Below are 25,925 nucleotides of genomic sequence, written 5' to 3'. Positions count from 1 at the left end.
TGCCTGATGACAAATTCACCACTCCTGGAACCCAGTTTTCCCTCCTTCCCTTCCTTTTTTCTTTTCTTACCTAGATCACTGCTCACTTTGGCTGACAGTGGTATGGAGGATTGAACCTGGGACCTCAGAGCCTAAGATTTTGTTTGGATAACCATTATATCATCTACCCTGCCCTTTCTCCTTTGTTTTTTATTTGCTAGGACCTGTAGAAATTGAAAGGAGATGGGGAGATAGAACATGGGAGAGAAAGAGACACTTGAACACTGTCTCAACATTTCTGAAACTTCCCCATTGCAGGTGAGGACCAGGGACTTGAACTAGGGTCCTTGAACATAATAATATGTTTGCTCTGCTAGGTATGACACCACTCAGCCTCTTGGAAAGACTTTCATGAGCTATTCTCTTATATGTTTGGAAGGAGACAGTACAACGAAAAACTCACAATTTCTAAAGCAACAATTAGGAATCAAGATATATTTGATGAGCTAAAGCCAACACAAATGAATGATTACAATTTATTTTAAGCCTGCCAGTGACATAATTACACTGGCATCTATATTTACATCATGAGAGGAATATAGGAATCTCACCTCTATATTTAGTTCGCTGTTCAACTTCAGCAGGTCATTGGGGACCGTACATAAAACAGTTTCAGAATATGAGTGTATATTTTCACAGCTTTTATTTCCAACTTTTAATACTTCACCTTTAACTGCTTCAGGGTCAATATCATTTCCCTAGAGGACAAAAAAAAGAGGCCATTAACACTTCACAGTTTTGCAGGAATGTTAACAATTATGAAGGAACATAAATATACTGCAAATACCACCATGTTGTTTGTCAAGGCACATGGTTTTATGAGTCATTTTCATGGGAATTTGGATGGTTGAAAGAGCACGATAATTTCAGGGCATTAGTCAAGAATCACAGAAGATAGGTTTTTCTATAAATTTTGGATAAAAGGAAAGAGTCTTGCTCTACCTTCTTAATGCTGAATGATGTTTTAACCATTATCATCTTATTAACATTTTCCAGATGATACTGATGGTTGTTAAACATCGTTAAAATGAATATACTACCCAGAGCCATCTACAAATTTAATGGTATCCCCATCAAGATCCCAACCACATTTTTTAGGAGAATAGAACAAGTGTTTATCTAGAACCAGAGAAAACCTAGAATTGCCAAAACAATTTTGAGAAGAAAGAACAGAACTGGAGGCATCACACTCCCAGATCTCAAATTGTATTTAGGGCCACTGTCATCAAAACTGCTTGGTACTGGAACATGAATAGACACACTGACCAGTGGAATTGAACTGAGAGTCCAGAAATAAGCCCCCACACACACCTATGGACATATAATCTTTGACAAAGGTTCCCAGACTATTACATGGGGAAAGGAGAGTCTCTTCAACAAATGGTGTTGGAAAAATTGGGTGGAAACGTGCAGAAGAATGAAACTGAACCACTATATTTCACCAAACACAAAAGTAAATTCCAAGTGGATCAAGGACTTGGATTAACATTAAACTAGAAACTATCAAATACTTAGAAGAAAATATTGGCAGAACTCTTTTCCATCTGATGGTTATTAAAAGAAAACAATTTAGGAGCCAAGTGGTATCACACCTGGTTGGGCACACACATTATAGAGCACAAAAACCCAGGTTCAAGCCCCAGGTCTCCACCTGCAGGGGTAAAGCTTCATGAGTAGTGAAACAATACTGCAGGTCTTTCCCTCTAATTCCCTCTCTGTCCTCCCTCCTCTCAATTTCTGTCTTTATTCAAAATATGTAAATAAAAAAACAAAAAAGAAAACAATTTAGGGCTTTGGTTGTTGTGCCATCTCACAGTGACTAATGCAGTGACACTCAACCTTAGCTTTATTTTTAGGATTACAGAGTGCTTTAACAGCATGCTATTTCCAAAGGTTCTAATATGATTGAACTATGTTAGTATATTCCTTTTGTATTTGAGTTGGGTAGTTTCTTTTTACCCTTCTTGTAAAAACAAATATTTATACAAACAAAATTCTCTTGTTGCTATCAGAGACTTCACCACTGCAGGCCATTTTTTTTTTTTTAGATATATAGGCAGATATATAGGCAGATATATAGACAGAAAGATAGATAGATACCACAATATTGAAGCTTCCTCCCTTGTGGTAAGAGTTAGACTTGAACCTGGGTTGCACACATGATACTATCCAAGTGAACTACTTTAGAGGCCTCTTTTTTATTTTTTATATTAATTCATTTAGAAAGTTCCTATAAGACAGCTTATGACCTTCATTATGATTTGAGATTGTGGTTATATTATTTTGAATAATGATGTCATTCTTTAAGAATCTTAAGTATTTGGTATATATATATATATATATGTATATGTATGTATGTATATATATATATTTAGCTAAAGTTACTACTTAAAAATATTAAAAAATACTAAGTTTTAGAGAAGAAGTGAAAACACTGATAGAGTTTCTCATATCAAGACTTAGTGAGCACAGTTATTTATTAAATAAGTAATTACTTTGAGGAGAGATATGTCAAAATATATCACTATTTTCCTATGGACAAAGAACATTCAGTAATAACTACAGTACTGCTGTTTTGTTTTGTAGAATCTTGAATATTTGGCAAATTGCTTTTACGTATATTATCTTATATGGATCTCAAAGGACTAGTAGGTGGAATATTATTTTAGGAAAAGAAGTTGGAATAAAATATATTTTTTATAACACAAATCTAGAGTTTAGCAGTAAAAGGATATAGACAAACCCTACCCTTAATTCTAGTGGCAATATATGTTCTCCATTGAATCAGGTTAGTCACACATGGCAACTCAACAATGAAGCACATAAATTTCATTAAGGCACTTCGGGACGTCAAATGACAACTTGGTGGTTAGGCTTGAGGAGAACTAAGGCATTCACTTACATATTGGAGGGTATTAAGGTAAGCAAGAGTTAGCTTTTAAAGAGAAAAGTAAGGATTAACTTCTTGGTTAAAGAAAAATACAGTTGGCAGCAATCTTATCCTTTCTCCTAGCATAAACAGAGCTTCCTACTCTTGTAATCAAAGTGGCCTTAGAATCTGCTACTTCTGCCCAAGAGTCTGCTGCTAACCCAAACAAGCTGTACTCTCTGTATACACAACAGAAAAAGGAACTTGTTAAGCTTGTTCTTGTGAGTGTAACTGTATAAAAAAATAAGTGCCATGGTGCTCCGGGCCCAGTCTTTTGTGGACACGAGTCCCACTGGCTCTGCCAGCATAATAAACACTGCTACCTGGGAGTCAGGGGGTAGCACAGTGGGTTAAGCGCACATGGTGCAAAACGCAATGACCTGCGTAAGGATCCAGGTTCCAGCCCCCAGCTCCTGACCTGTAGGGGAGTCGCTTCACAAGCGGTAAAGCAGGTCTGCAGGTGTCTATCTTTCTCTCCCTCTCTCTGTCTTCCCCTCCTCTCTCCATTTCTCTCTGTTCTATCCAACAACGACATCAACAACAACAACAATAAAACAAGGGCAACAAAAGGGAATAAATAAAATACAAAACAACAACAACAACAACAAAAACACTGCTTCTTACAGTAAAGCTTTGGTGCGCCCCATCTCTCTGCCTGTTAACAGTATGACAAAATGTAGAGGTTAAAGAACTATAGGGCTTGACTCTTGAAGGAATTACGAAACTGTGTCTATTCCCTTCGATAATAAGAAATATGGGGGAAGAGATGGAAATACTGCACATTTATATTTCTAATGCTCTTCCGTTTAGGCCCAGGATCTCTTTGGACATGGCAGAAAGGCTTCTCAAAAACAAAAAGAGGTCACACAGGTAAACAACCAACCACCCTTTCATTTGTGCTTACTAAGAAACATATGGCATACAGTGACTCACTTAAGAAATTATTATCAGTTGCTTCTGTATAATGGTTGAAAAAGTTTAAAGTCCAAGTTATTACAAAAGTGGTTCTGGCAGCCCACTGTAATACATTAGAGGAGCCTGAGTTCTGAGCAATATGAATAGGTGGAGGCTATTTTATTTTTTCATTTTTTATTGCTACCAGGGTTATCACTGGCTCAGTGCTGGCAATGTAAATTCACTACTCCTGACGGCCACATTTTCCTTTTTTTCCCTTCTATTTCATTTAATAGGGCAAAGAGAAATTGACAGAGGAGGAGGACATGGAAAGAGAAAGACAGACACCTGCAGATCTGTTTCATCATTTGTGAAGCAACCCCCTTTGCAAGTGGGGGGCTGGTACTTGAACCTAGGTAATGTGTGCATTCAACTGCGTGTGCCATGGCCCGGCCCCATATAAAACTTTTATTTATTTATTATTAATAGAGACAAAAAATTAAGGGAAGATAGAGAGGGAGAGAGACAGAGACACCCACAACCCTGCTTCACCACTCATGAAGCTTTCCCCCTACAGGTGGGGATCAGGGGCTTGAACCTGGGTCCTTCTGCATAGTAATGTGAGCAGGTATGCAACCAGGTGTGCAACCACCTGGCTCCTAAAACTTTTTAAATAAAGTGATACAGAATCATTATCTCTGATCTTTAATCCCTTACATACATAGAGTAATTAAGGGTTAATAATGACCACATTTTACCCTGTGTTGATGAGCTATGCATGATTGCTATTTTAGTTCTCCATATTGAGAAGGGACTAGGTCATGAAGCAAATCAAGTGTCATTTGATACAAAATCCACTGACCACCTGGTGCTGTTATACACAGTTCTAGTAACTGAGAATATAAGGAATGATGAGTAAGATTAATACTACTTAGACTTAGACACCCTCCTCACCTACTTCCTATTATAGTTCTCTCACTCACTCAAAGCTAACCTTATCAAAGCAAGGACTACAAAAGCTGAATAAGGGCAAAAGACTGGCACACTTTAACAATGACTTTAGTCACTATCAGACCACCCCATCAGCTGGGGCCCTATTTGGGGAGTCCTGAGATTCCCAAATAGACATGATGGGCCTAAATCCCTCTCTCCATTGTTACCAGTCATCTATATCAGGAACAACAAAATAGACCCCTTTGTGGGCCCCCATAGGACCTTGCCCTCAACTTGGATCAACAACAGTAGAGAATGTTCCATCCTCTGAAGGGAGGACAACATACTCTATGCTATACCTGAGGAAGATGGGTTGATATTGGGGCAGCTTGGAAGGTTTCTATTCATGGTAACAGAATGTGAGCTCAGATATAGAGGGATGCACAGGTCACATAGACTCCTAAACTGAATATGGGCCCCAGATTACATCAAATCAATGGGGTTTACAGCCAACAATATTTACACACCTTTCCCATATTAGGGAGCTACTCTCTTCCCTGATCCAGCTTTCTGGTCCTTTTTCCAGCCATGACATCATCTCTTCCAAGACAATGACTTGGATCCAACTGCATATCAGATTTCAGGCTCAGGGAAAAAAAAAAAAAAAAAAAAACTAATAGAGCCATAGGTCCTTTGGAATATAACTAAAATATGCCTACTAGAAAACTACAAAATGGAGCACCCCCCCCCCCCCCCCGCAACTCTTCATCTGCACTATTCCAGCCTTTAGGTACATGGTTGGTAAACAATTTGTTTGGCTTTGTATGTTAACTCTCTTCAACCACCAGGTTCCAGATGTTAGCATGATGGCAACCAGAATTCCCTGGACAGAGTACCCTACCAATATGTCCCCAGAGCCCTTTCCCACTGGGGAAAGAAAGAGACAGGCTGGGAATATGAATCGACCTGTCAACAGCCATGTTCAGCCAATTACAGAAGCCAGACTTTCCACCTTCTGCATCCCACAATGACCTTGGGTCCATACTCCCAGAGGGTTAAAGAATAGGAAAGCTATCAGGGGAGGGGATGGGATACGGAGATCTGATGGTGGGAATTGCGTGCAGTTGTACCCCTCTTATCCTATGGCTTTGTCAATGTTTCCTTCTTATAAATAAAAAAAAGAAAAAAGAAAAGAAAAAAAAAAGAAACAGGCTGGGAGTGTGAACCAACCTGCCAATGCCCATGTCCATGTTCATTGGATAAGCAATCATAGAAGCCAGACCTTCCACCTTCTACCTTCTGCATCCAGTAAAGATCTTTGGTCCATACTCCCATAGAGATAAAGAATAAGAAACTTTCCAATGGAGGAGATGAGATACAGAACTCTGATGGTGGGAGTTGTGTGGAATTGTACTCCTCTTATTGTATGGACTTGTTGGTTATTATTATTAAATCAATTAAAAAAGAGAGAGAGTCTATTTCTTACTGCAGTCTTAAAGGACTTTCTTAAGGGAAAACTAATTATTCCCAATGTGTCATATGAAGATGCTATGCTTCTATCTAGAAGTCAGGCTTGAGACTGAGTTGATTATAGGACATGTGGGAATAAAAGTGGGATAGAAAGGAGTTCAGAAAGTTTTCATACATTCAGTTAGCTGTAAGACTGAATTTGAGAAAGTCAGTGAAGGTATTAAGTAACAGGCTGGTAACTGGATCCAGTTAGACAACAATCCAAAGTCCAAGGAGGCTAGTTAGAAACTCAGTGAGCTAGCTAGTGGTGGGGGTGATGGGGGAAGATTTACACTTCACTCAGAGAATATGAGTTCCTTATTTTAGGAGCCAAGTTAAATAATCTTCACAAAAGATTTCAAAGTAGAATTCCCTAAGATATTATAAAGCATTTGGTGACACCTATCACAGAAAGATAAGAAACTGTACCCATGTTTCAACAGCTGTTCTACAAATCATTATTTTCCCCAATAAAATGATTAAAAAACACTTTACATATATCACAAATCATGAATTTTGTTACATAAGAAATTGTAATGAGAAATTGTAATGAAAACAGAATTAAATATATCAAATGCCACCTCCTCCTCTGACAAAGCACTTTGGGGAAAAAATTCTCAGGTGATTTGAGACAGTCTGGGTGAACCAAAATAATACTGTTTTATTTATTTATTTATTTTCCCTGTTATTGCTCTATTTTATTGTTGTAGTTATTATTGTTGTAGTTATTATTGTTGTTATTGATGTCATTGTTGTTAGGACAGAGAGAAATGGAGAGAGGAGGGGAAGACAGAGAGAAAGATAGACACCTGCAGACCTGCTTCACCACCTGTGAAGCGATTCCCCTACAGGTTGGGAGCCAGGGCTAGAACAGGGATTCTTATGGGGGTCCTTGCACTTTGCACCACGTGTGCTTAACCCACTACGCTAAGGCCTGACTCCCTACTGTTCTATTTTTATTGGCTACTTGGGGACATTGTGAAACCACAGGTGTTGTGTGTCCTGGAAAGTGCTTTTTCTTTTTTCACCACAAAATGCATATGTAGTACAGGAAAATACTACTAATTTATGAACACTATCAATAAGAATAGTTTTTTTTTTTTGTCATTGGTAGGGCTTCATGGCTCCACAAAGATTTTTCAGATAGAAAGACAGAGAGAGAGAGAGAGAGAGAGAGAGAGAGAGAGAGAGAGAGAAGAGGGAGAGAAAGACACTACAACACTAAAACTTCCTGCAGTGTGGTGGGGGCTGGGTCAAAGCAAGTGCACTATCCAAGCCTGAGAACTGTTTTTTTTTTTTTTTTCATTCCCACCAGGGTGATTGCTGTGGCTCAGTGCCTACATGAAACCACTGCAGCCCCTTTCCTCTCCTCTCCTCTCCTCTCCTCTCCTCTCCTCTCCTCTCCTCTCCTCTCCTCTCCTCTCCTCTCCTCTCCTCTCCTCTCCTCTCCTCTCCCCTCCCCTCCCCTCCCCTCTCCTCCCTTCTTCTCCTCTCCCCTCCCCTCCCTTCTCCTCCCCTCCTCTCCCTTCCCTTCTCTTTCCCTCTCCTCCCCTCCTCTCCCCTCCCCTCCTCTCCCTCCCCTCCTCTCCCCTCCCTTCTCTTCTCTTCCTCTCCCCTCCCCTCTCTTCCTTTTCCTTCTCTCCCCCCCTTCTCCCTTTCCTTTTGTTTCTTCTCTTATTTTCTTTTAGTTTATGAGACAGAAAGAAATAGGGCAAGAGAGGAAGGGGGAGAGAGATCTACAGTCTGCTCCACTGCTCATGAAGCTTCCTCCCTGAAAGTGAGGATGGGTAGCTTAAACCCAGGTCCTTGTGAATGGTAACTTGTATGCTTTGCTGGTCTTGCCACCTCCTGGCTCCCCAAGTAAAGGTTTTGACACTAGGCCAAATAACCTCTAGATGACTCATCTGGAGATAGAGCTGGCCTTACAGTGGATATGACTGACAATGGGTCCATAGATACAGGGAAATTAGAAGAGAGAAACAGTCAGTCTCTGACTGACTCAGGGTAGCAGGTGAACAGGGTTAACTTAGAACTACACTGAAAGTAGGGCATCAAAGTAAAAACCCTGTGGTGAGCGGGAGGGTGGACATGAGGTTTCCTGGGCCGGCAGGGGTGGGGGTAGGGGTGGGGGTGGGGAGGGTGGGTGGTATGGGACACAATCTTTTGGTGATGGGAATGGTGTTTATGTACACATCTATTAAACTGTGGTAATATAAATCACTATTTAATTAATATGAGAGGGAGAAAATTGATTATGTCTAACAAAGGGACTTTTCAAAGCTAACCCAATTACCAAATAATGTGATGATAACAGTAACTATCCATTGTCTTCTCCAACCCTAAGACAGCAGGAACCTCGAATTTCCACTATAGAGCCTAAACTTCCCCCAGTCCTGGGACCCTAGGGTAGGGCCCACTTTCCCATATGCTTCTTCATATTCTTACCAAATAATATTGCATCCGCTGATTGCAACCTAATCAACGCAATGAATGCCACCCCAGCACACTTCACTTTAGACTGTGTCCAGAGACTTCAGGTGTGGAATGACAACCCTTCAGCTTCATCACTCGGGTGAGACCTTTCCTTTCATAGTATTCTCTAATTCCATCCCAGGTGGTTCACTTCCTAACAAAGTCCCAAAAACCCAGATATAGAACAGGTTCCAGGAGATAGAACATATGTTCACGGTGGGGGGGGGGGGTTCCCGGAAGATGGTGGACTGAGAAGCTGCTAGTGGCTGCTTCTCTAACAACATCTCCTGGAAACGGTAGGATTTTCTGCCTTTAGCAGGCCAGCCAATAAGGGGTCCTAGCGGTGACACCAAGGAGGTGACTATAACTTAATTTGGGTTAAGAATTAGAGTAGGGAAAAAAAATTTTTTTTTCTTCCTTTTAATTTTCAAGCATACCTCCTTCCCAGCCCCCCCCCCCATAACCAGTCCTTTTCTTTACCAAATTCCTGTCCCACCAGGGAGTATCATTAATTCTAAGTCTATACCCTTCTGAAACCTCTGGCCTTTTTTCTTTCTAAGTAGCCAACCCCCCCACCTCACCCCGCATAGCTAATTAAATAATTAAAAATAAATACATTAAAAAAAAACCCTTCCCTTTCACTGCCCTTTTATGAGTGTTCTTTTTCTTATCTTTTTCTTTTTTCTCTCTGTCTTTCTTTTTCTCATTCTTGTCATCCCTTCTTCCTTAATCCTACAGCTCCCAAAATCACAGCCCCCAGCCCCCACACCAACAAACAGTGAGCTTTTTTGAATTCACTGATACACATTTGGGAATTTCCTTTACTGCTCTTTAATTACAGCTCTTTTTCTTATCTTTTCCCTTTTCTCTCTCTTGTCTCTCTCTCTCTCTTTTTTTTAATCTTGTCATACACTTCTTCCTTCTTCTTTGCCTTTCTGAATTTGTGAATTATTTTGGGGAAGAAATCTGACTCAGAGTGGACTCTCTATGTGTGTATCTCTGCTCTAGTTCCCTTTTCCCTCTTGTTACCCCTAGAATATACAGTGGATAGTAGATTTGCATAACTGTCTATTCTTGCTATCCTCTCTTTCTTTTCTCTTTCTTCACTGGGATTTGGTTACTATTTTTTCACGGACTGGAAAAATTGTTTGGCTAACTGGTAATGATTAAACTACTTCAATACTTGCTTCAGTTGCTACTGTAATTCCTGAGGTTGGTGAGTGCAATTGTCATAAAAGTATTTAGTACAGTGTTACTTGTACTCAAGACACAACAACTGAGGAACAACAGAGCATAAAAAAAGAAACATATAAATAAAAAAATGGGTAGATCAAAAACAAATAAAACTGCTACTCCAATGAATGAAGACAAGAGCCCAGAAGAAACTACAAATCAGCCAGAAGTAACCATAGATAAGAAAAGTATGCAAGCAATAATAAACTTATTAATCACAGAAATGAAAACAACATTGGAGGAAAGGAATGGCAGTATTAGGGAAACAACAGTTGAGACCCCCAAGGAAAATACTGATTATCTTGAGGCAATTAGAGAACTGAAAGCTGAAATAGCTGTAATGAAGAAGCTGAGGCAAGGGAAAGCAAACAAACAGAAGCAGAAAACAGAATTAGTCAGACAGAGGATGAGCTAGAGAAAACGAAGAAAGAGGTGAAAGAGCTTAAAAAGAGATTGAGAGACACTGAAAACAACAACAGAGACATATGGGATGATCTAAAAAGAAGTAACATTCATATAATTGGCCTGCCAGAGGAAGAAAGAGAGGAAGGGGAAGCAAACATTCTACAAGAAATAATAGAAGAAAACTTCCCAAACCCGAATAACAGAAAGGACATCAAGATTCAAGAGGCCCAGAGAGTACCAAACAGAATCAACCCAGACCTGAAGACACCAAGATACATCATAGTCACAACGAGAAGAAGTAAGGATAAAGAAAGGATCCTAAAGGCTGCAAGAGAGAAACAAAAAGTCACATACAAGGGAAAACCCATAAGATTATCTGCAGACTTCTCCACTCAAACTCTAAAAGCCAGAAAGGAATGACAAGATATCTATCAAGCCCTGAATGAAAAAGGGTTTCAACCAAGGATAATATATCCTGCTAGACTTTCATTCAAACTAGATGGAGGGATCAAAACCTTCTTAGATAAACAACAGTTAAAGGAGGTAACCATCATCAAGCCAGCCCTGAAAGAGGTTCTAAAAGACCTCTTATAAACATGAACATCACTATAATACTGGCAATATATCAGAGCAAACAAAAAAAAAATTTTTTTTTGAACAATGGCACTACAATACATTAAATCCATAATATCAATAAACGTCAATGGCTTAAACTCACTCATCAAAAGGCACAGGGTGGGGGGATGGATCAGAAAACATAACCCAACCATATGCTGCTTGCAAGAATCCCATCTATTACAACAAGATAAACACACACTTAAAGTGAAAGGATGGAAAACTATCATACAGGTTAACGGACCACAAAAAAGGGCAGGAACAGCCATTCTCATCTCAGACACGATAGATTTTAAATAAAATAAAGTAATAAAAGATAGGCAAGGACATTACATAATGATGAGAGGATCAATCAGCTAAGAAGACTTAACAATTATTAACATCTATGCACCCAATGAGGGACCATCTAAATACATTAAGCATCTACTGAAAGAATTTCAAAAATACATCAATAGTAATACAATAACAGTGAGGGACTTCAATACCCCACTCTCACACTTAGACAGATCAACAAAGCAGAGAACCAATAAAGATACAAGAGAATTGAATGAAGAGATTGACAGACTAGACCTCTTGGACATTTTCAGACTCCTCCACCCCAAAAACTGGAATACACCTTCTTTTTCAAATCCACATAACACATACTCAAGGATAGACCACATGTTAGGCCACAAAGACAGCATCAATAAATTCAAGAGCATTGAAATCATCCCAAGTATCTTCTCAGACCACAGTGGAGTAAAACTAACATTTAACAACAAACAGAAAATTATTAAAAGTCACAGAATTTGGAAACTAAACAACATACTCCTTAAGAACCACCGGGTCAGAGACTCACTCAAGCAGGAAATTCAAATGTTCCTGGAAACTAATGAAAATGAAGACACAACCTATCAAAATATTTGGGACACAGCTAAAGCAGTATTGAGAGAGAAACTTATAGCCATACAATCACATATTAAACACCAAGAAGAAGCTCAAATGAACGACCTTACTGCACACCTCAAGGACTTAGAGGAAGAGGAACAAAGGAACCCTAAAGCAACCAGAAGGACAGAAATCACTAAAGTTAGAGCAGAAATAAACAACATCAAAAATAAAAGAACCATACAAAAGATCAATGAAGCCAAATGTTGGTTCTTTGAAAGATTAAACAAAATTGACAACCCCCTAGCCAGACTCACCAAACAAAAAAGAGAGAAGACTCAAATTAATAGAATTGTAAACGATGGAGGAGATATCACAACTGACACCACAGAAATCCAGAGAATCCTGTGAAACTTCTATAAAGAACTATATGCCACCAAGCTAGAGAATTTGGGAGAAATGGAACAATTCCTAGAAACATATGCCCTTCCAAAACTGAACCAAGAAGAACTACAAAATCTAAATGCACCAATTACAGACAAAGAAATTGAAACCGTTATTAAGAATCTCCCCAACAACAAAAGTCCTGGACCAGATGGCTTCACAAACGAATTCTACAAAACTTTCAGGAAACAGTTAATACCCATACTTCTTAAGCTATTCCATAAGATTGAAGAAACAGGAATACTCCCTTCCACCTTTTATGAAGCCAACATCACCCTGATACCAAAAGCTGATAGGGACAGAACAAAAAAGGAAAACTAAAGACCAATATCTATGATGAACATAGATGCCAAAATATTAAACAAGATCTTGGCCAACTGGATACAGCAACATATCAAAAAGTTTGTTCATCACGACCAAGTGGGATTCATCCCAGGAATTCAAGGCTGGTTCAACATCCGTAAGTCAATCAAAGTCATTCACCACATCAATAAAAGCAAAGCCAAAAACCACATGATTGTCTCAATAGATGCAGAGAAAGCCTTTGACAAGATCCAACACCCATTCATGCTCAAAACTCTACAAAAAATGGGAATAGATGGGAAATTCCTCAAGATAGTGGAGTCTATATATAGCAAACCTACAGCCAACATCATACTCAATGGACAGAAGCTGAAAGCATTCCCCCTCAGATCGCGGACTAGACAGGGCTGTCCACTGTCACCGTTACTCTTCAACATTGTATTGGAAGTTCTTGCCATAGCAATCAGGCAAGAGAAAGAAATCAAAGGAAAACAGATTGGATGGGAAGAAGTCAAGCTCTCACTATTTGCAGATGATATGATAGTATACATAGAAAGACCTAAAGAATCCAGCAGAAAATTACTGGAAGTTATCAGGCAATATAGCGAGGTATCAGGCTACAAAATCAATGTACAAAAATCAGTGGCATTTCTTTATGCAAACACTAAATCTGAAGAAGAAGACATCGAGAAATCACTCCCATTTACTGTTTCAGCAAAATCAATCAAATACCTAGGAATAAAGTTGACCAAAGAAGTGAAAGACTTGTATGCTGAAAACTATGAGTTGCTACTCAAGGAAATAGAAACTGATACCAAGAAATGGAAAGATATCCCATGCTCATGGATTAGAAGAATAAATATCATCAAAATGAATATTCTCCCCAGAGCCATGTACAAATTTAATGCAATACCCATCAAAGTTCCACCAAGCTTCTTTAAGAGAATAGAACAAACACTACAGGCATTTATCTAGAACCTGAAAACACCTAGAATTGCCAAAACCATCTTGAAGAAAAGAAACAGAAATGGAGGCATCACACTCCCAGACCTTAAACTATATTATAAAGCCATCATCATCAAAACAGCATGGTACTGGAACAAAAATAGGCACACAGACCAGTGGAACAGAATTGAAAGCCCAGAAATAAATCCCAATACCTATAGACATCTAATCTTTGATAAGGGGGCCCAAAGCATTAAATAGAAGAAGGAGGCTCTCTTCAATAAATGCTGCTGGGAAAACTGGGTTGTAACATGCAGAAGAATGAAATTGAACCACTTTATCTCACCAGAAACAAAAATCAACTCCAAATGGATCAAAGACCTAGATGTCAGACCAGAAACAATCAAATACTTAGAGGAAAACATTGGTAAAACACTTTCCCACCTACACCTCAAGGACATCTTTGATGAATCAAACCCAATTGCAAGGAAGACTAAAGCAGAAACAAACCAATGGGACTACATCAAATTGAAAAGCTTCTGCACATCCAAAGAAACTATTAAACAAACAGAGAGACCCCTCACAGAATGGGAGAAGATCTTCACATGCCAGACATCAGACAAGAAACTAATCACCAAAATATATAAAGAGCTCAGCAAACTTAGCACCAAAAAAGCAAATGACCCCATCCAAAAATGGGCAGAGGATATGAACAAAACATTCACCTCAGAGGAGATCCAAAAGGCTAACAAACATATGAAAAACTGCTCTAGGTCACTGATTGTCAGAGAAATGCAAATTAAGACAACACTAAGATACCACCTCACTCCTGTAAGAATGGCGTACATCAAAAAGGACAGCAGCAACAAATGTTGGAGAGGATGTGGGGACAGAGGAACCCTTTTACATTGCTGGTGGGAATGTAAATTGGTCCAGCCTCTGTGGAGAGCAGTCTGGAAAACTCTCAGAAGGCTAGACATAGACCTTCCATATGATCCAGTAATTCCTTCCTGGGGTTATACCCCAAGGACTCCATAACACCCAACCAAAAAGAGGTGTGTACTCCTATGTTCATAGCAGCACAATTCATAATAGCTAAAACCTGGAAGCAACCCAGGTGCCCAACAACAGATGAGTGGCTGAGAAAGCTGTGGTATATATACACAATGGAATACTATGCAGCTATCAAGAACAATGAACCCACCTTCTCTGACCCATCTTGGACAGAGCTAGAAGGAATTATGTTAAGGCAGCTAAGTCAGAAAGATAAAGATAAGTATGGGATGATCCCACTCATCAACAGAAGTTGACTAAGAATATCTGAAAGGGAAACTAAAAGCAGGACCTGAGCAAATTGTAAGTAGGGCACCAAAGTAAAAACCCTGTGGTGAGGGGTAGACATGCAGCTTCCTGGGCCAGTGGGGGGTGGGAGTGGGTGGGAGGGATGGGTCACAGTCTTTTGGTGGTGGGAATGGTGTTTATGTACACTCCTAGCAAAATGTAGACATATAAATCAGTAGTTAATATGAGAGGGGGAAAATCAATTGTATGTCTCAAAGTTTTTCAAAACACAAACTGAATCTTTTTAATATATAGGCTGTGTATTTGATATGCGGACTCTCTCAAAAGCCTAGACCAAGTAGATTAGAAGCATCCAATAGCACAGCTATATACAAGATACTGTATACTGTTAGCAAACCATAACAAAAGTTTTTTCAAGTTAACCCAATTACCAAATAATGTGATGATAACATTAACTATCGATTGTCTTTTTGAACCCTAAGACAGCAGGAACCTCACATCTCCACTATAGAGCCCCTACTTCCCCCAGTCCTGGAACCCTTGGATAGGGCCCACTTTCCCGTATGCCTCTCCCAATCCATATCAAATAATATTGCATCCGCCAATCACAACCTAATCAATGCAACGATTGCCACCTCAACATGCTTCACCTCAGACTGTGTCCAGAGACTTCACGTGTGGAATGACAACCCTTCAGCTTCATTACTCGGGTGAGACCTTTCCTTTTATAGTACACTCTAATTTCGTCTCAGGTGGTTCACTTTCTAACAAAGTCCCATAACCTAGATATACACCAATTTCTGTGAGAGAGAGCTTATGTTCACGTGTATCCATAAACTACTGCAAAATAGATACCTGAAAGCAGAAGTACACTAGTGTTTGCAGTGAGTACCTCCCTAACACTTCCTCTCCACTATTCCAAGCTTTGGGTCCATGACTGCTCAACAATTTGTTTGGCTTCGTATGTTAACTCTCTTTTCAATCACCAGGTTCCAGATGCCACCTGGATGCTGGCCAGGCTTCCCTGTATTGAAGATCCCACCAATATGTCCTGGAGCTCAGCTACCCCAGAGACATACCCTACTAGGGAAAGAGAGAGGCAGACTGGGAGTATGGACCGACCAGTCAACGCCCATGTTCAGTAGGGAAGCAATTACAGAAGCCAGACCTTCTCCCTTCTGCAATCCTCAATGACCCTGGTCCATGCTCCCAGAGAGATAGAGAATGGGAAAGCTATCAGGGGAGGGGGTGGGTTATGGAGATTGGGTGGTGGGAACTGTGTGGAGTTGTACCCCTCCTACCCTATGGTTTTGTTAATTAATCCTTTCTTAAAAAAAAAAAAGAACATATGTTCACAGGTATCCATAAACTAGTGCAAATACATAACTGAAAGCAGTAGTACACTAGAGTTTCCAGTTGAGTACCCCCCAACACTTCATCTACACTATTCCAACCTTTGGGTCCATGATTCTTCAACAATTTGTTTGGCTTTGTATGTTAACTCTCTTTTCAGCCCCCAGTTTCCAGATGCCATCAGGATACTGGCCAGGCTTCCCTGGACTGAAGACCCCATCAATGAGTCCTGGAGCTCAGCTTCCCCAGAGCCCCACCCTACTAGGGAAAGAGACAGGCAGACTGGGAGTATGGACCAACCAATCAACGGCCCATGTTCATCAGGGAAGCAAATACAGAAGCCAGACCTCCCAACTTCTGCAACCCACAAAGACCCTGGGTCCATGCTCCCAGAGAGATAGAGAATGGGAAAGCTATTGGGGAGGGGATGGGATATGGAGATTGGGTGGAGGGAGTTGTGTGGAGTTTTACCCCCATCCTATGATTTTGTTAATGTCTCCTTTCTTAAATAAATTAATTAATTAATTAAAAAAAACTACACTCTCCCTTGATCCTTCTGATCTATGCACTCCAACCTCTGTTCCTGTAAATGCAGCATCATAACCTGAGTCCCTCCTCTCAAAGTGTCTTTCTGCTCCTTTTTTGCTGTCTAGGCTAATATTTGCATACTGGAATTTTGAAGCATCTATCTATATATCTAGTCAGTACACTTCGGAATAAGAAAACCTCCAAGGCAGTATCAGGTTTCATGTTCTAGTATCAAACTCTGTACTTCTCATAAAATATGCACAAAGCATCATAAAATTAGATAATTAAGGCAAGAGGGCTGGGGAAACAGCATAATGGTTATGCAAAAGTCTCTTGTGCCTGAGAATCTAAGGTCCGGGATTCAATCCCCAGCCTGCCATAAACCAGAGCTGAGCAGTGCTCTGATGACTGCCCTTCTCTCTCTTTCTCTCTCTCTCCCCCTGAAAAAATAAATAAAATATTAAAAAAAAACAACAAAAGAAACTGTAAAAAAGAAAAAAGATAATTAAGGAAAGTATAGGATTTCATTAAACAGATTTTTAGAATATGTGATAATTTTAGACATATTCTACTTAAAGCATTGTATGGTTACATATAACCATAAGACAGAAAACCCTACTATGTAATGTATTTTGGTATATACTAAATGAGAGTTAACATGAAAAGAACTGCAATTTGGAATTAAAAAACCTGACTGTTGTGCTGCTTGTTTCCTAGGTGACTCAAGACAAATGGCCTCCTCTTTCTAAACTTCTGTTTACTTATCTATAGATGGGGATAATCATTACTAATTCTTCAATGTTACAGACCTGTGTGAGTCTCAGATGAAATAATAAATGTCAAAGTACTGTTTAAACTAAAATACCACATATGTGAGTTGCTACTGACATGAGACTTATGCCCTAATGCATACTCTCAAAGAGACAGCTATTTCTGGTGATTACTGTCCACAGTTGTTCTTGGCTGACTTGAAGCCTTGGTAGTAAACTATCCTTCACCTTGATGGGGGTTTTGTTTTGCTCTGAGAAGTAACTAAACCTTGGTCTCTACTACGTACTCTTACTCTAAACTTGGTTGACCTTCTTGATCGTGGTATAGTCACTGGGCCAACTGCTGACTGAGGGAATTCTCACAACTAAGGTTGGAAACTATCACAACATCTCTTTAGCCAAGGAATTCTTGCATGCATGGCTGCCTGAGGAGTATGAGGTCTTCTTGGCAATAAGAGCAAATCTTACTTTAAATACAAATCTCTACATAGTGCTGCGCTCACTAGTGAAATACACACTTCATACTCATGTTTTGAAGAGTAACTGAACTAGCAAACTGAAAATGAAATCAAATGGTTTCCCTTCTTTTGATAAAAACAATTCACTGCTTATTTAGAAGAGGCCTGTTCATTTCTTAGGCTTTGATTTCTTTTCTTTTAGAGATAGAAGTTTTAATGTGATAATTTTAGAAATTGGGAAAGGGTTAAATTGCTGTCGTACAAATATTCTCTCATGACTAAGATTTCTTCTTATACACAAGGAAAATGAATTATGGAAGAAGACTGGATCATGATACAAAAATATCTCCCAAACTGGTCTGTTTCCTCCAGACGGCTATTCTGCAACATGGCAGGTACAATACACTTGTTAGAAAAGAGTCTTTCTGTCTATAAGCAAGAAAAGTGTTTTTATCTGTTTTCAGAGACTTCTTAGGACATGTTTGGAGCACCACTGAAAGACTTAGGTTGATGTCAAATTATGTTTTTCTTGCTCTAATAATTTTGTAAGACATTGAATAATGGTCATTTAATTTATAGATAAAGAATTTGTCTTCTCATTAAGACTGTGCCTGGGAGGGTAAATAAAAGCCATTTATCTCTGATCTTTCCATTATAGATAGGAACAAAGAAAGAGTTTATCTGGGCATAAAGATATTTGCAAATAAACCTTTGTTTTCATTGAGAAAACCAAATATCTTTCAAATGGCAAACATGGTAATTGTTGAAAGCAAAAGGTCACACTAGATTAGTTTTATTGAAAAAAAAAGAGAGAAGTGATAAAACCTCTTTCTCCCTTTTCTAAAACTAATTAAAGAAGCAGATGAAAGAACTTTGCTGTGGTAAACGCACTGTTCATTGAAGCAGGCTTCCATTTAATTTCATGCTGGGCTTGCTTAATTATTGTACAAAAAACAATTGCTAGGTTAGTAAACTTGTATGAGTGTGAATGTGCGCACATGTGTGGCTGTAGATAAAATCTTGTTGAAGGGGCACAAAGATTTCAGTTGAAATGTATTTAGTTACAGATGATCTACAGGCACTTTGAGTAAATCCAAACAAGGCAGTTTGTTCATATTTGCCTCAAGCTATCTTTCAGGAAAAAAAAGAAAAAGTCCTGAATGTGTAAGATAACATGTTGAAGAATAACTATTTTGCTGTTTCTAGTAATCTGAATCAAAGATCATTAAAAGTCTTGATCATTATTATTTGAAGTAAAAATGATTGATGTGACACAAGAAAGTTGTATCCTACTCTTTGTTCTATAACTGTTTACTTATCTGTCAAACCACTTTACTACTCTGGGCTTTGGTGTTCTAACAGCCTATGCTGGGAATGAAGTGTAGTTATTCTCTGAATAAATTATATTTATAGACAAATATATTCCTAGGTAGAGGAAATCTAATTCCACTTATAAATCAGCTTAGAGATGACCACACCCAGATATAAAATTCCAAGTATTAGAAGGGAGAAAGACAAATGATGCATTTATGCTCTCCCCCTTTATTCTGTAATGAACACATTTAAGTGTCCAGGAAAAAGCGTTATATTAGCAGGCTAACATATCATAGGCAGCCTGTTTAATAGATGTGTGGCCCATATTTGCTACTGTTTAATATATACATTGGAAAGAATTTTTAAATGCTTCATCAAAAAGCAGTTCACATTAGACTTGTCTTACCTTTCAGTTGAGTGCCTAAAAATACTGGTTTTTCAGAGTTTAGCTCTTTGTTGATATAGCAGAGGCTATAATGACCAAGTACAACAGTTATATTCATATAGTTCTGAAGTCAGTTAAGTGCAAGTTAATTTAAGGGAATATCTTAAGCATTACTTACCTTAATTTCTAATATATTTTCAATGCCTACTGAGATCTTCACTGGCTTTTCAAAAACTTTAAACATAGGATTATGTACATAAATGAGATCAAAGTATCTGGAATGGATCCCATCTAACATGAAAAAGGCTCTGGTTGTGAGGGGGAGTTGAAGATCCAGCTGTTGCAGTGAAGGAGTAGTACAGCAGATTATCTCTGAATTAGAGCGATGTTGACATGCCTGTTGTAAGACACAATTATCCACTGTAAACAGAATATGGCTTGACAACATCAACAACTTTCACATTTCACAGTTTCCAGTGCTCCACTGAAAATACAGAATTTTTGAAAAATCTACATCGAACTTCTTCATAGTGAAGGACGCATTTCTGTACTCATGATAGATGTAAAATGATCCAAACACAACCTTCAAAGGAACGTGGGTTTCAGTTGCCAGGAATAATAAGCCACATTAATTTATCTGAAACTGGCTCTCTTTCCATCACTATTTTCCTTGAGAAGTAAGGACAGTCACCTGGAGGAACTATCTCTTCATTTATAAAAGAGATGACTGGGATCTGGCCTTTGTGTGGTTATAAATCACATACTATTTTCATATTTATTTATTTATTTATTTATTATTAAATAGGGACAGACAGAAATTCAAAGAGCAGGGGGAGATAGACAGATAGACAGATAGATAGATAGGTAGATAGATAGATAGAGAGAGAGAGATACCTCCAGACCTCTTTCACCACTCATAAAGCTTCCCACCTGCAGGTGGGGACCAGGGGCTTGAACCAGGGTCCTTGTACACTGTAATGTATGAGCTTAACCAGGTGTGCCACTGCCTGGCCCCCAAACGCTAGTTTTAAACCAAGTGGTGAGTAATAGGCAAACTCTTTACTTGGAAACTCAGTTTTCTTAGTAAATACGATTAAAATGTTATTCACAATGTGGGACACTAACCTGGTAAAGTGTTTTGTTCACTGCCAATATAATTGTTAGCATAATTAGTTAGGTCACCTTAATAGTGTCTTCTTAAACTACCAATTACTGAGTGTCATGTTCTGTGTGATATATTTCACAGGACTGATCTCATTTATCACAGTCATGCTCTGAAGCAGATATTCTGATGATTCACATTTTGCAGACAAAGAAACTGAGGTTTTGAGCTTATAACAGTAGACCACCTCACACAGCTTTGAATGGTAAGTACAGGTATTAATCTGAGGCCATACTTAGGCAAGATTGCTTCTTGTTTACCTTATATCGATTCTATATTGGTAAATCTTTTCCTATGTTCTCTATTTTATAAAGGCTCTGCTACTATTATTTCATTTCAAGTCTTCTCCATTGGAATTCTGATTTATAGAAGTTTAGAAAATGTGGTTTCTTGATTCTGCTTGGACTAAACCAGCAGTAGAAAGTGGCAAATTTAAGGTTAAGTGGTTGTGTATTCACTCTCCCCCTCCAAGGAAAAGACAAACAAGCAACAATGTCCCCTAGATTTCCTTTTCTTTGACATGAATAGTTGAAGATAAAACAATTATGCATGCCCACAATAGAAAAATGACTCAGGATATACATAATAGCACAAACAAATTTGAGTATTTGATATTTTAAGCTAAAAATGATTTTTAAAATGTATGCTGCATGCAGATATAGGAAACTAATGAATGTATGTAAAATGGATACAATAGTTCATTTTATGTCAAATGAATATTATAATGCCAAAATTTATTAATTCCTATCATTGTGACCATAAAAAGGATTTTACTGCTATAACAGTAAGCCCCTATGTAACAAAAAGAAAATTTAAAACTATACAATAAACTGCTGACCTCAGAGATGTTATACACATTAATAAATTGATATACATTTGTTAAGAAGGTGATTAGTATTTTTATTTTTAAAAAAGATTCTATTTTGTTGAACTCAAGAGTTACTGTGCGTGAATCAATACATCTAAATCAGACCTAAGAGGTTTTATTTGTTAAATAATGAATGGGTTCAATTTATCATGGTCAGCTTCAGATTCTCTAAGCAGCAGGGAACATAGAAGGTAGTTTTCACAAACAATAGTCAAACAGACCCACAGAAGTTTTCATTCTTGTCCAATTCTAATGCAAATTTCTATTTTAACAGTATGTTTATGTCTGAAAGAACAGACATTTACAAATCCAGAAAAACAGGTAAGATTTTTATCTTTTACTGTTGGTTGAATCCTCATTGGGATATGTGACTCTTAAGTATTATACCTAAGAGGGTTTTTTTAAATTTAATTTAAATTTTATTATATTTATTTATTTATTGGATAGAGACAGCCAGAAATTGAGAGGAGGAGGGAAGCTAAAGAGGGCAAGAGACAGAAAGACACCTGCAGACCTGCTTTACCACTCGCAAAGCCTTCCCCCTGCAGGTGGGGACTGAGGGCTCGAACCTTGTGCACTGTAGCATGTGCACTCAACCCGGCCCCCACGTAAGAAGTTTTTAATGTATATTTATTATAAGTGAACTACTGAAATTAAGAGGAGTTCTATACATTATAATGCTACAGTAGAAGGAAGTAAACCAATTATTTAGTAATACAAACATATAAACTGGATATGTATTATATAACTGAATGATTTTTTTTTTTCATCATTCCACTTGAAAAATTCACATTCTAACACTTAAAAGGGTTATACTTTAACTTGGTTAATAAAACACTATTGTGCTTGGTTGTGAAGACCTGATTTCCTTTAAAGCACCAGCAGTGGCATTCTAACTTTGTTTGTGGCTGTATATGTGTGTGTGTGTGTGTTTCAAAGCTTTTTACTTCATGAGGTGACTCCCTGGAGTACTATCTCTGAGGAATATGATAAAAATCTAATAATAGTCTTTAGAGGTGATGCAATGTGGCTGATTGAGAAGGTCAAGAAAAATCTCATTTGATGACCTTATTTGGTGATCTGGCTTAACATTTTTACCCCCAAATTGGTTTTTGTAATTAAAGAACACTGTCTTCAAGAAATATTGGATGGGAAATGTAAAAGAAAGTGCTGTAATTTAACCCAACACATGCCCAATCAAACCTTACTGGAGGAAGCCCTTAGAACTTTTGTTCTAAGTTTAGTGTGCAAATCAGTTAAATTTTGATTGACATGGCATATAAAAGAAGAACAAATGGAGAAATATCAAATAACATACTTACCACAGGACATAATTATCCTAATAGTTTTTTTAAATTTTTGATAGTAAGCTAACAAAGAGATAAGAATATGAGCTGAAAGTAATAGAACTTTACCTATCGCTTAGAAAGACAAAGACAAACCATAATCTAGCCTACCAATAAAATGATAAAAATGAAAAAAAGATCAGAAGCTTTAAATTAGAAAGAAACTTTCCTTGGTCTCTTCCAAGGTTCTTTCCCTATACTGCACAACCCTGCTTGGAGTTCTTTTTGCCTTGTTAACTGGATCTGTTTGTCAAATTAGCCTACAAGATTGTCAGCTATACTGATGCAAACAGAGGGGAAAAAAGAGAGAGAGAAAGAGGCAGCTACAAAATGATGAGCTTCATCCAAGGGTTTTATTAGATCAAAAGAATTGATGATCTATGGCACACTCTAAAAATAAATGGATAGAAAAATGCTATGGGTTCCATATCTCTTCCCAAAATCCATATTTTAAAACCCTAATCTCTGATTAGATGGTTTTTGGAGGTGGAGTCCTAGAGAGTCCTCATGACAAGATTATTGCCCTAAACGAGAGACAAAGAGCATGCCAAGTGTCCCTAACAGATCCTTGGATTTATTGGGACCTTGATATTAAGACTTCCCAGTTGTTGAATGAAAATATCATCTGACCTATGCTACAGGGAAGGTAACTAGCAAACACTAAAGGTCAAACTGAAATGCTCGTGTACCCTGAAAGCCAGTGGTAGAGGTAGAAAAAGAACTTTCAGTGCAAGTATCATTCAAAGAACTTACCACTGTAAAGTTCCTTCCTGCTTCGTGCACATTTATTACCATCCTCAGAACACTAACTGAATTCAGGTTTTTTCCAACACCTGTTATTGTGCTCCCACCACTGGCAAGATAAAATAGAGAAAAATATAACATGAGAAGTTCTTTCTCTATTAAACATTTTTAAAGAAAGAAGTAAAATTACATCAGACGCAGTGATTACAAGTTGTAACCAAAGTCAAATTGAAGTTCAGGGACAACTCTTTGGAAACAACTTATTTAACTGGAAAATATGGTTTTTTAATTCATATTTCCTAAGTTGAAGAAATACATTTTTTTACATTTGTCTTTTTATGCTCTAAATATGCATAACAAATGCTTTTCTGTCTGAAAAAAAAGACTTTACTGCTGGGGGCCCGACAGTGGCGCAGCCCATTAAATGCACATGGTGCAAAGTGCAAAGGACCAACACAAGGATCCCCATTCTAGCCCCCGGCTCCTGTCCCGGCTCCCCCATCTGGAGGGGGGTGGCTTCACAAGCCGTGACGCAAGTCTGCAGGGTGTCTTTCTCTTCCATCTCTGTCTCCCCTTCCTCTCTCGATTTCTTTCTGTCCTACTCAACAACAACGATAAACAAGAAAGGCAACCAAAGGGAAAAAACATCCTCCAGGAGCAGTGGATGCATAGTGCCCACAGAGCCCCAGTGATAACCCTGGAGGCAAAAAACAAAACAAACAAACAAAAAAAAACTACTGTTGCTAGAGTGATTAGAATTAATGGAAACAAGGTAGACTGAATTGCAGCCAATGACTCAAAGGGGATTTGTTATAGTGAAAATTTGTGTATAAAGCAAGCAGTGTAAAAATACACTGAAAAGGGCGGGGGTGGGGGTGGGGGGTTGGGAATAGGTGAGTCCACCCTGGGTCACTGAGGTTAGCACAAAATCAACATGTACATAATAGAAGTTCATAATTACTTTGATGCCACAATTAACTGTTTGACTAAAATTTACTGAAAGTGTGATATAACAGAGTAAAGTGTTCTCTGGTATGAACTAGCATTTAAAAAAGTCAAGTTATACTCTGAACCCTAATAAGATAGATTTTCACTCCTGAGTTAGAAAGGTAAGACTTCAAAAGAAATACAGTATCGTCAAAGCCAATTCCTTTTATTATTTAAGAACCACCTCTCCAGATTCAAAGGAGGTCTCGAAACTTTACATCAGGCTCAACCTGACGCCGTTGACTGGCTACGGAAGAAGGGCAAACGCTAGAAGAAGAAGATTTAAGAACCAAATTATCTTTATGTTAATTATTTTCTTGTACCTATGAGAAGCTTTAACTTACCTAATAAAAGATTTAATTGGATGAATTTTATAGATAATAGGGTCTTCCTGGTAACTGAAGCTGTACGTGTTACGGTTGGCTAGGTCAATTTTCAGCTTAACTGGAAACTCAGTTGAAGTGGTTTGGGGTGGGGTGTAACACTCAAGAATGCTATTTGACACACTGAATGAAAAATATTAAGACTTTAGTTATTAAAACTTCATATGGTTAGCAACTGTATTCATAAATCAATATTCATAAGTCAGTGTCCTCTAAAATAAGAATATTCTGATGTAACCTAGAAAAAAGTAGTTTCTGATGTAGATTTAGATCTGAATTGATATCAAACTTAAGTCTTATGTACATAAGCCATTATTGACATCAAAATGTAGAATTTTAAGTAATCTATTACTTGCTTATATGGTATTGGAATGAACTCTGGGTTGAACGTATCCTTGATGCTACTCAGTGGCTTCATGGACCCTTTTAAAACTTTTTTTCTATCTTTTCTTTTTAGAGTGAGAGAGAAATATAGAGGGTAGCAGAAAGGGGGGAGAAACATAGAGAGGAGAGAAATTACTTCACTGTACCACTGTTCATGGATGTCCCTGTATGCTGTACATGGCACTCCAATGTAATATCAGGGCTTAAACTAAGGGCCTTGCATGTGTTAAGCCACATGCTATTTCCTGGTCTGAGTTAAACCATTTTTAAAGTACCCTTTCTACTTGAAGAAGTAGAAACCTTATCACCCTCCAAGTTCAATCTCTGTTCTTCTTCAAAGTGAATTTGTGTAA

At 38.3% G+C, this 25,925-nt stretch overlaps 1 protein-coding gene across 1 annotated transcript in view; it reads right to left on the bottom strand.

Moving 5' to 3' along the window:
- The window catches only part of MET (MET proto-oncogene, receptor tyrosine kinase), a 167,581-nt gene that overhangs the window by 32,448 nt on the left and 109,208 nt on the right, over window positions 1-25,925 (bottom strand). The window contains exons 9-12 of the mRNA XM_007525437.3: window positions 25,150-25,311; window positions 23,828-23,927; window positions 19,877-20,095; window positions 591-737 (exon numbers count right to left, since the gene is read on the bottom strand). Of these exons, the coding sequence (XP_007525499.2) occupies window positions 591-737; window positions 19,877-20,095; window positions 23,828-23,927; window positions 25,150-25,311 (628 nt within the window). The remainder of the gene's footprint in view (window positions 1-590; window positions 738-19,876; window positions 20,096-23,827; window positions 23,928-25,149; window positions 25,312-25,925) is intronic.

Source organism: Erinaceus europaeus, chromosome 8 (assembly GCF_950295315.1).
Source record: "Erinaceus europaeus chromosome 8, mEriEur2.1, whole genome shotgun sequence".
Taxonomy (NCBI): Eukaryota; Metazoa; Chordata; class Mammalia; order Eulipotyphla; family Erinaceidae; genus Erinaceus; species Erinaceus europaeus.
The sequence above is the reverse complement of the archived record's forward strand: the minus strand, read 5'-3'. Positions and strand labels throughout refer to the sequence as shown.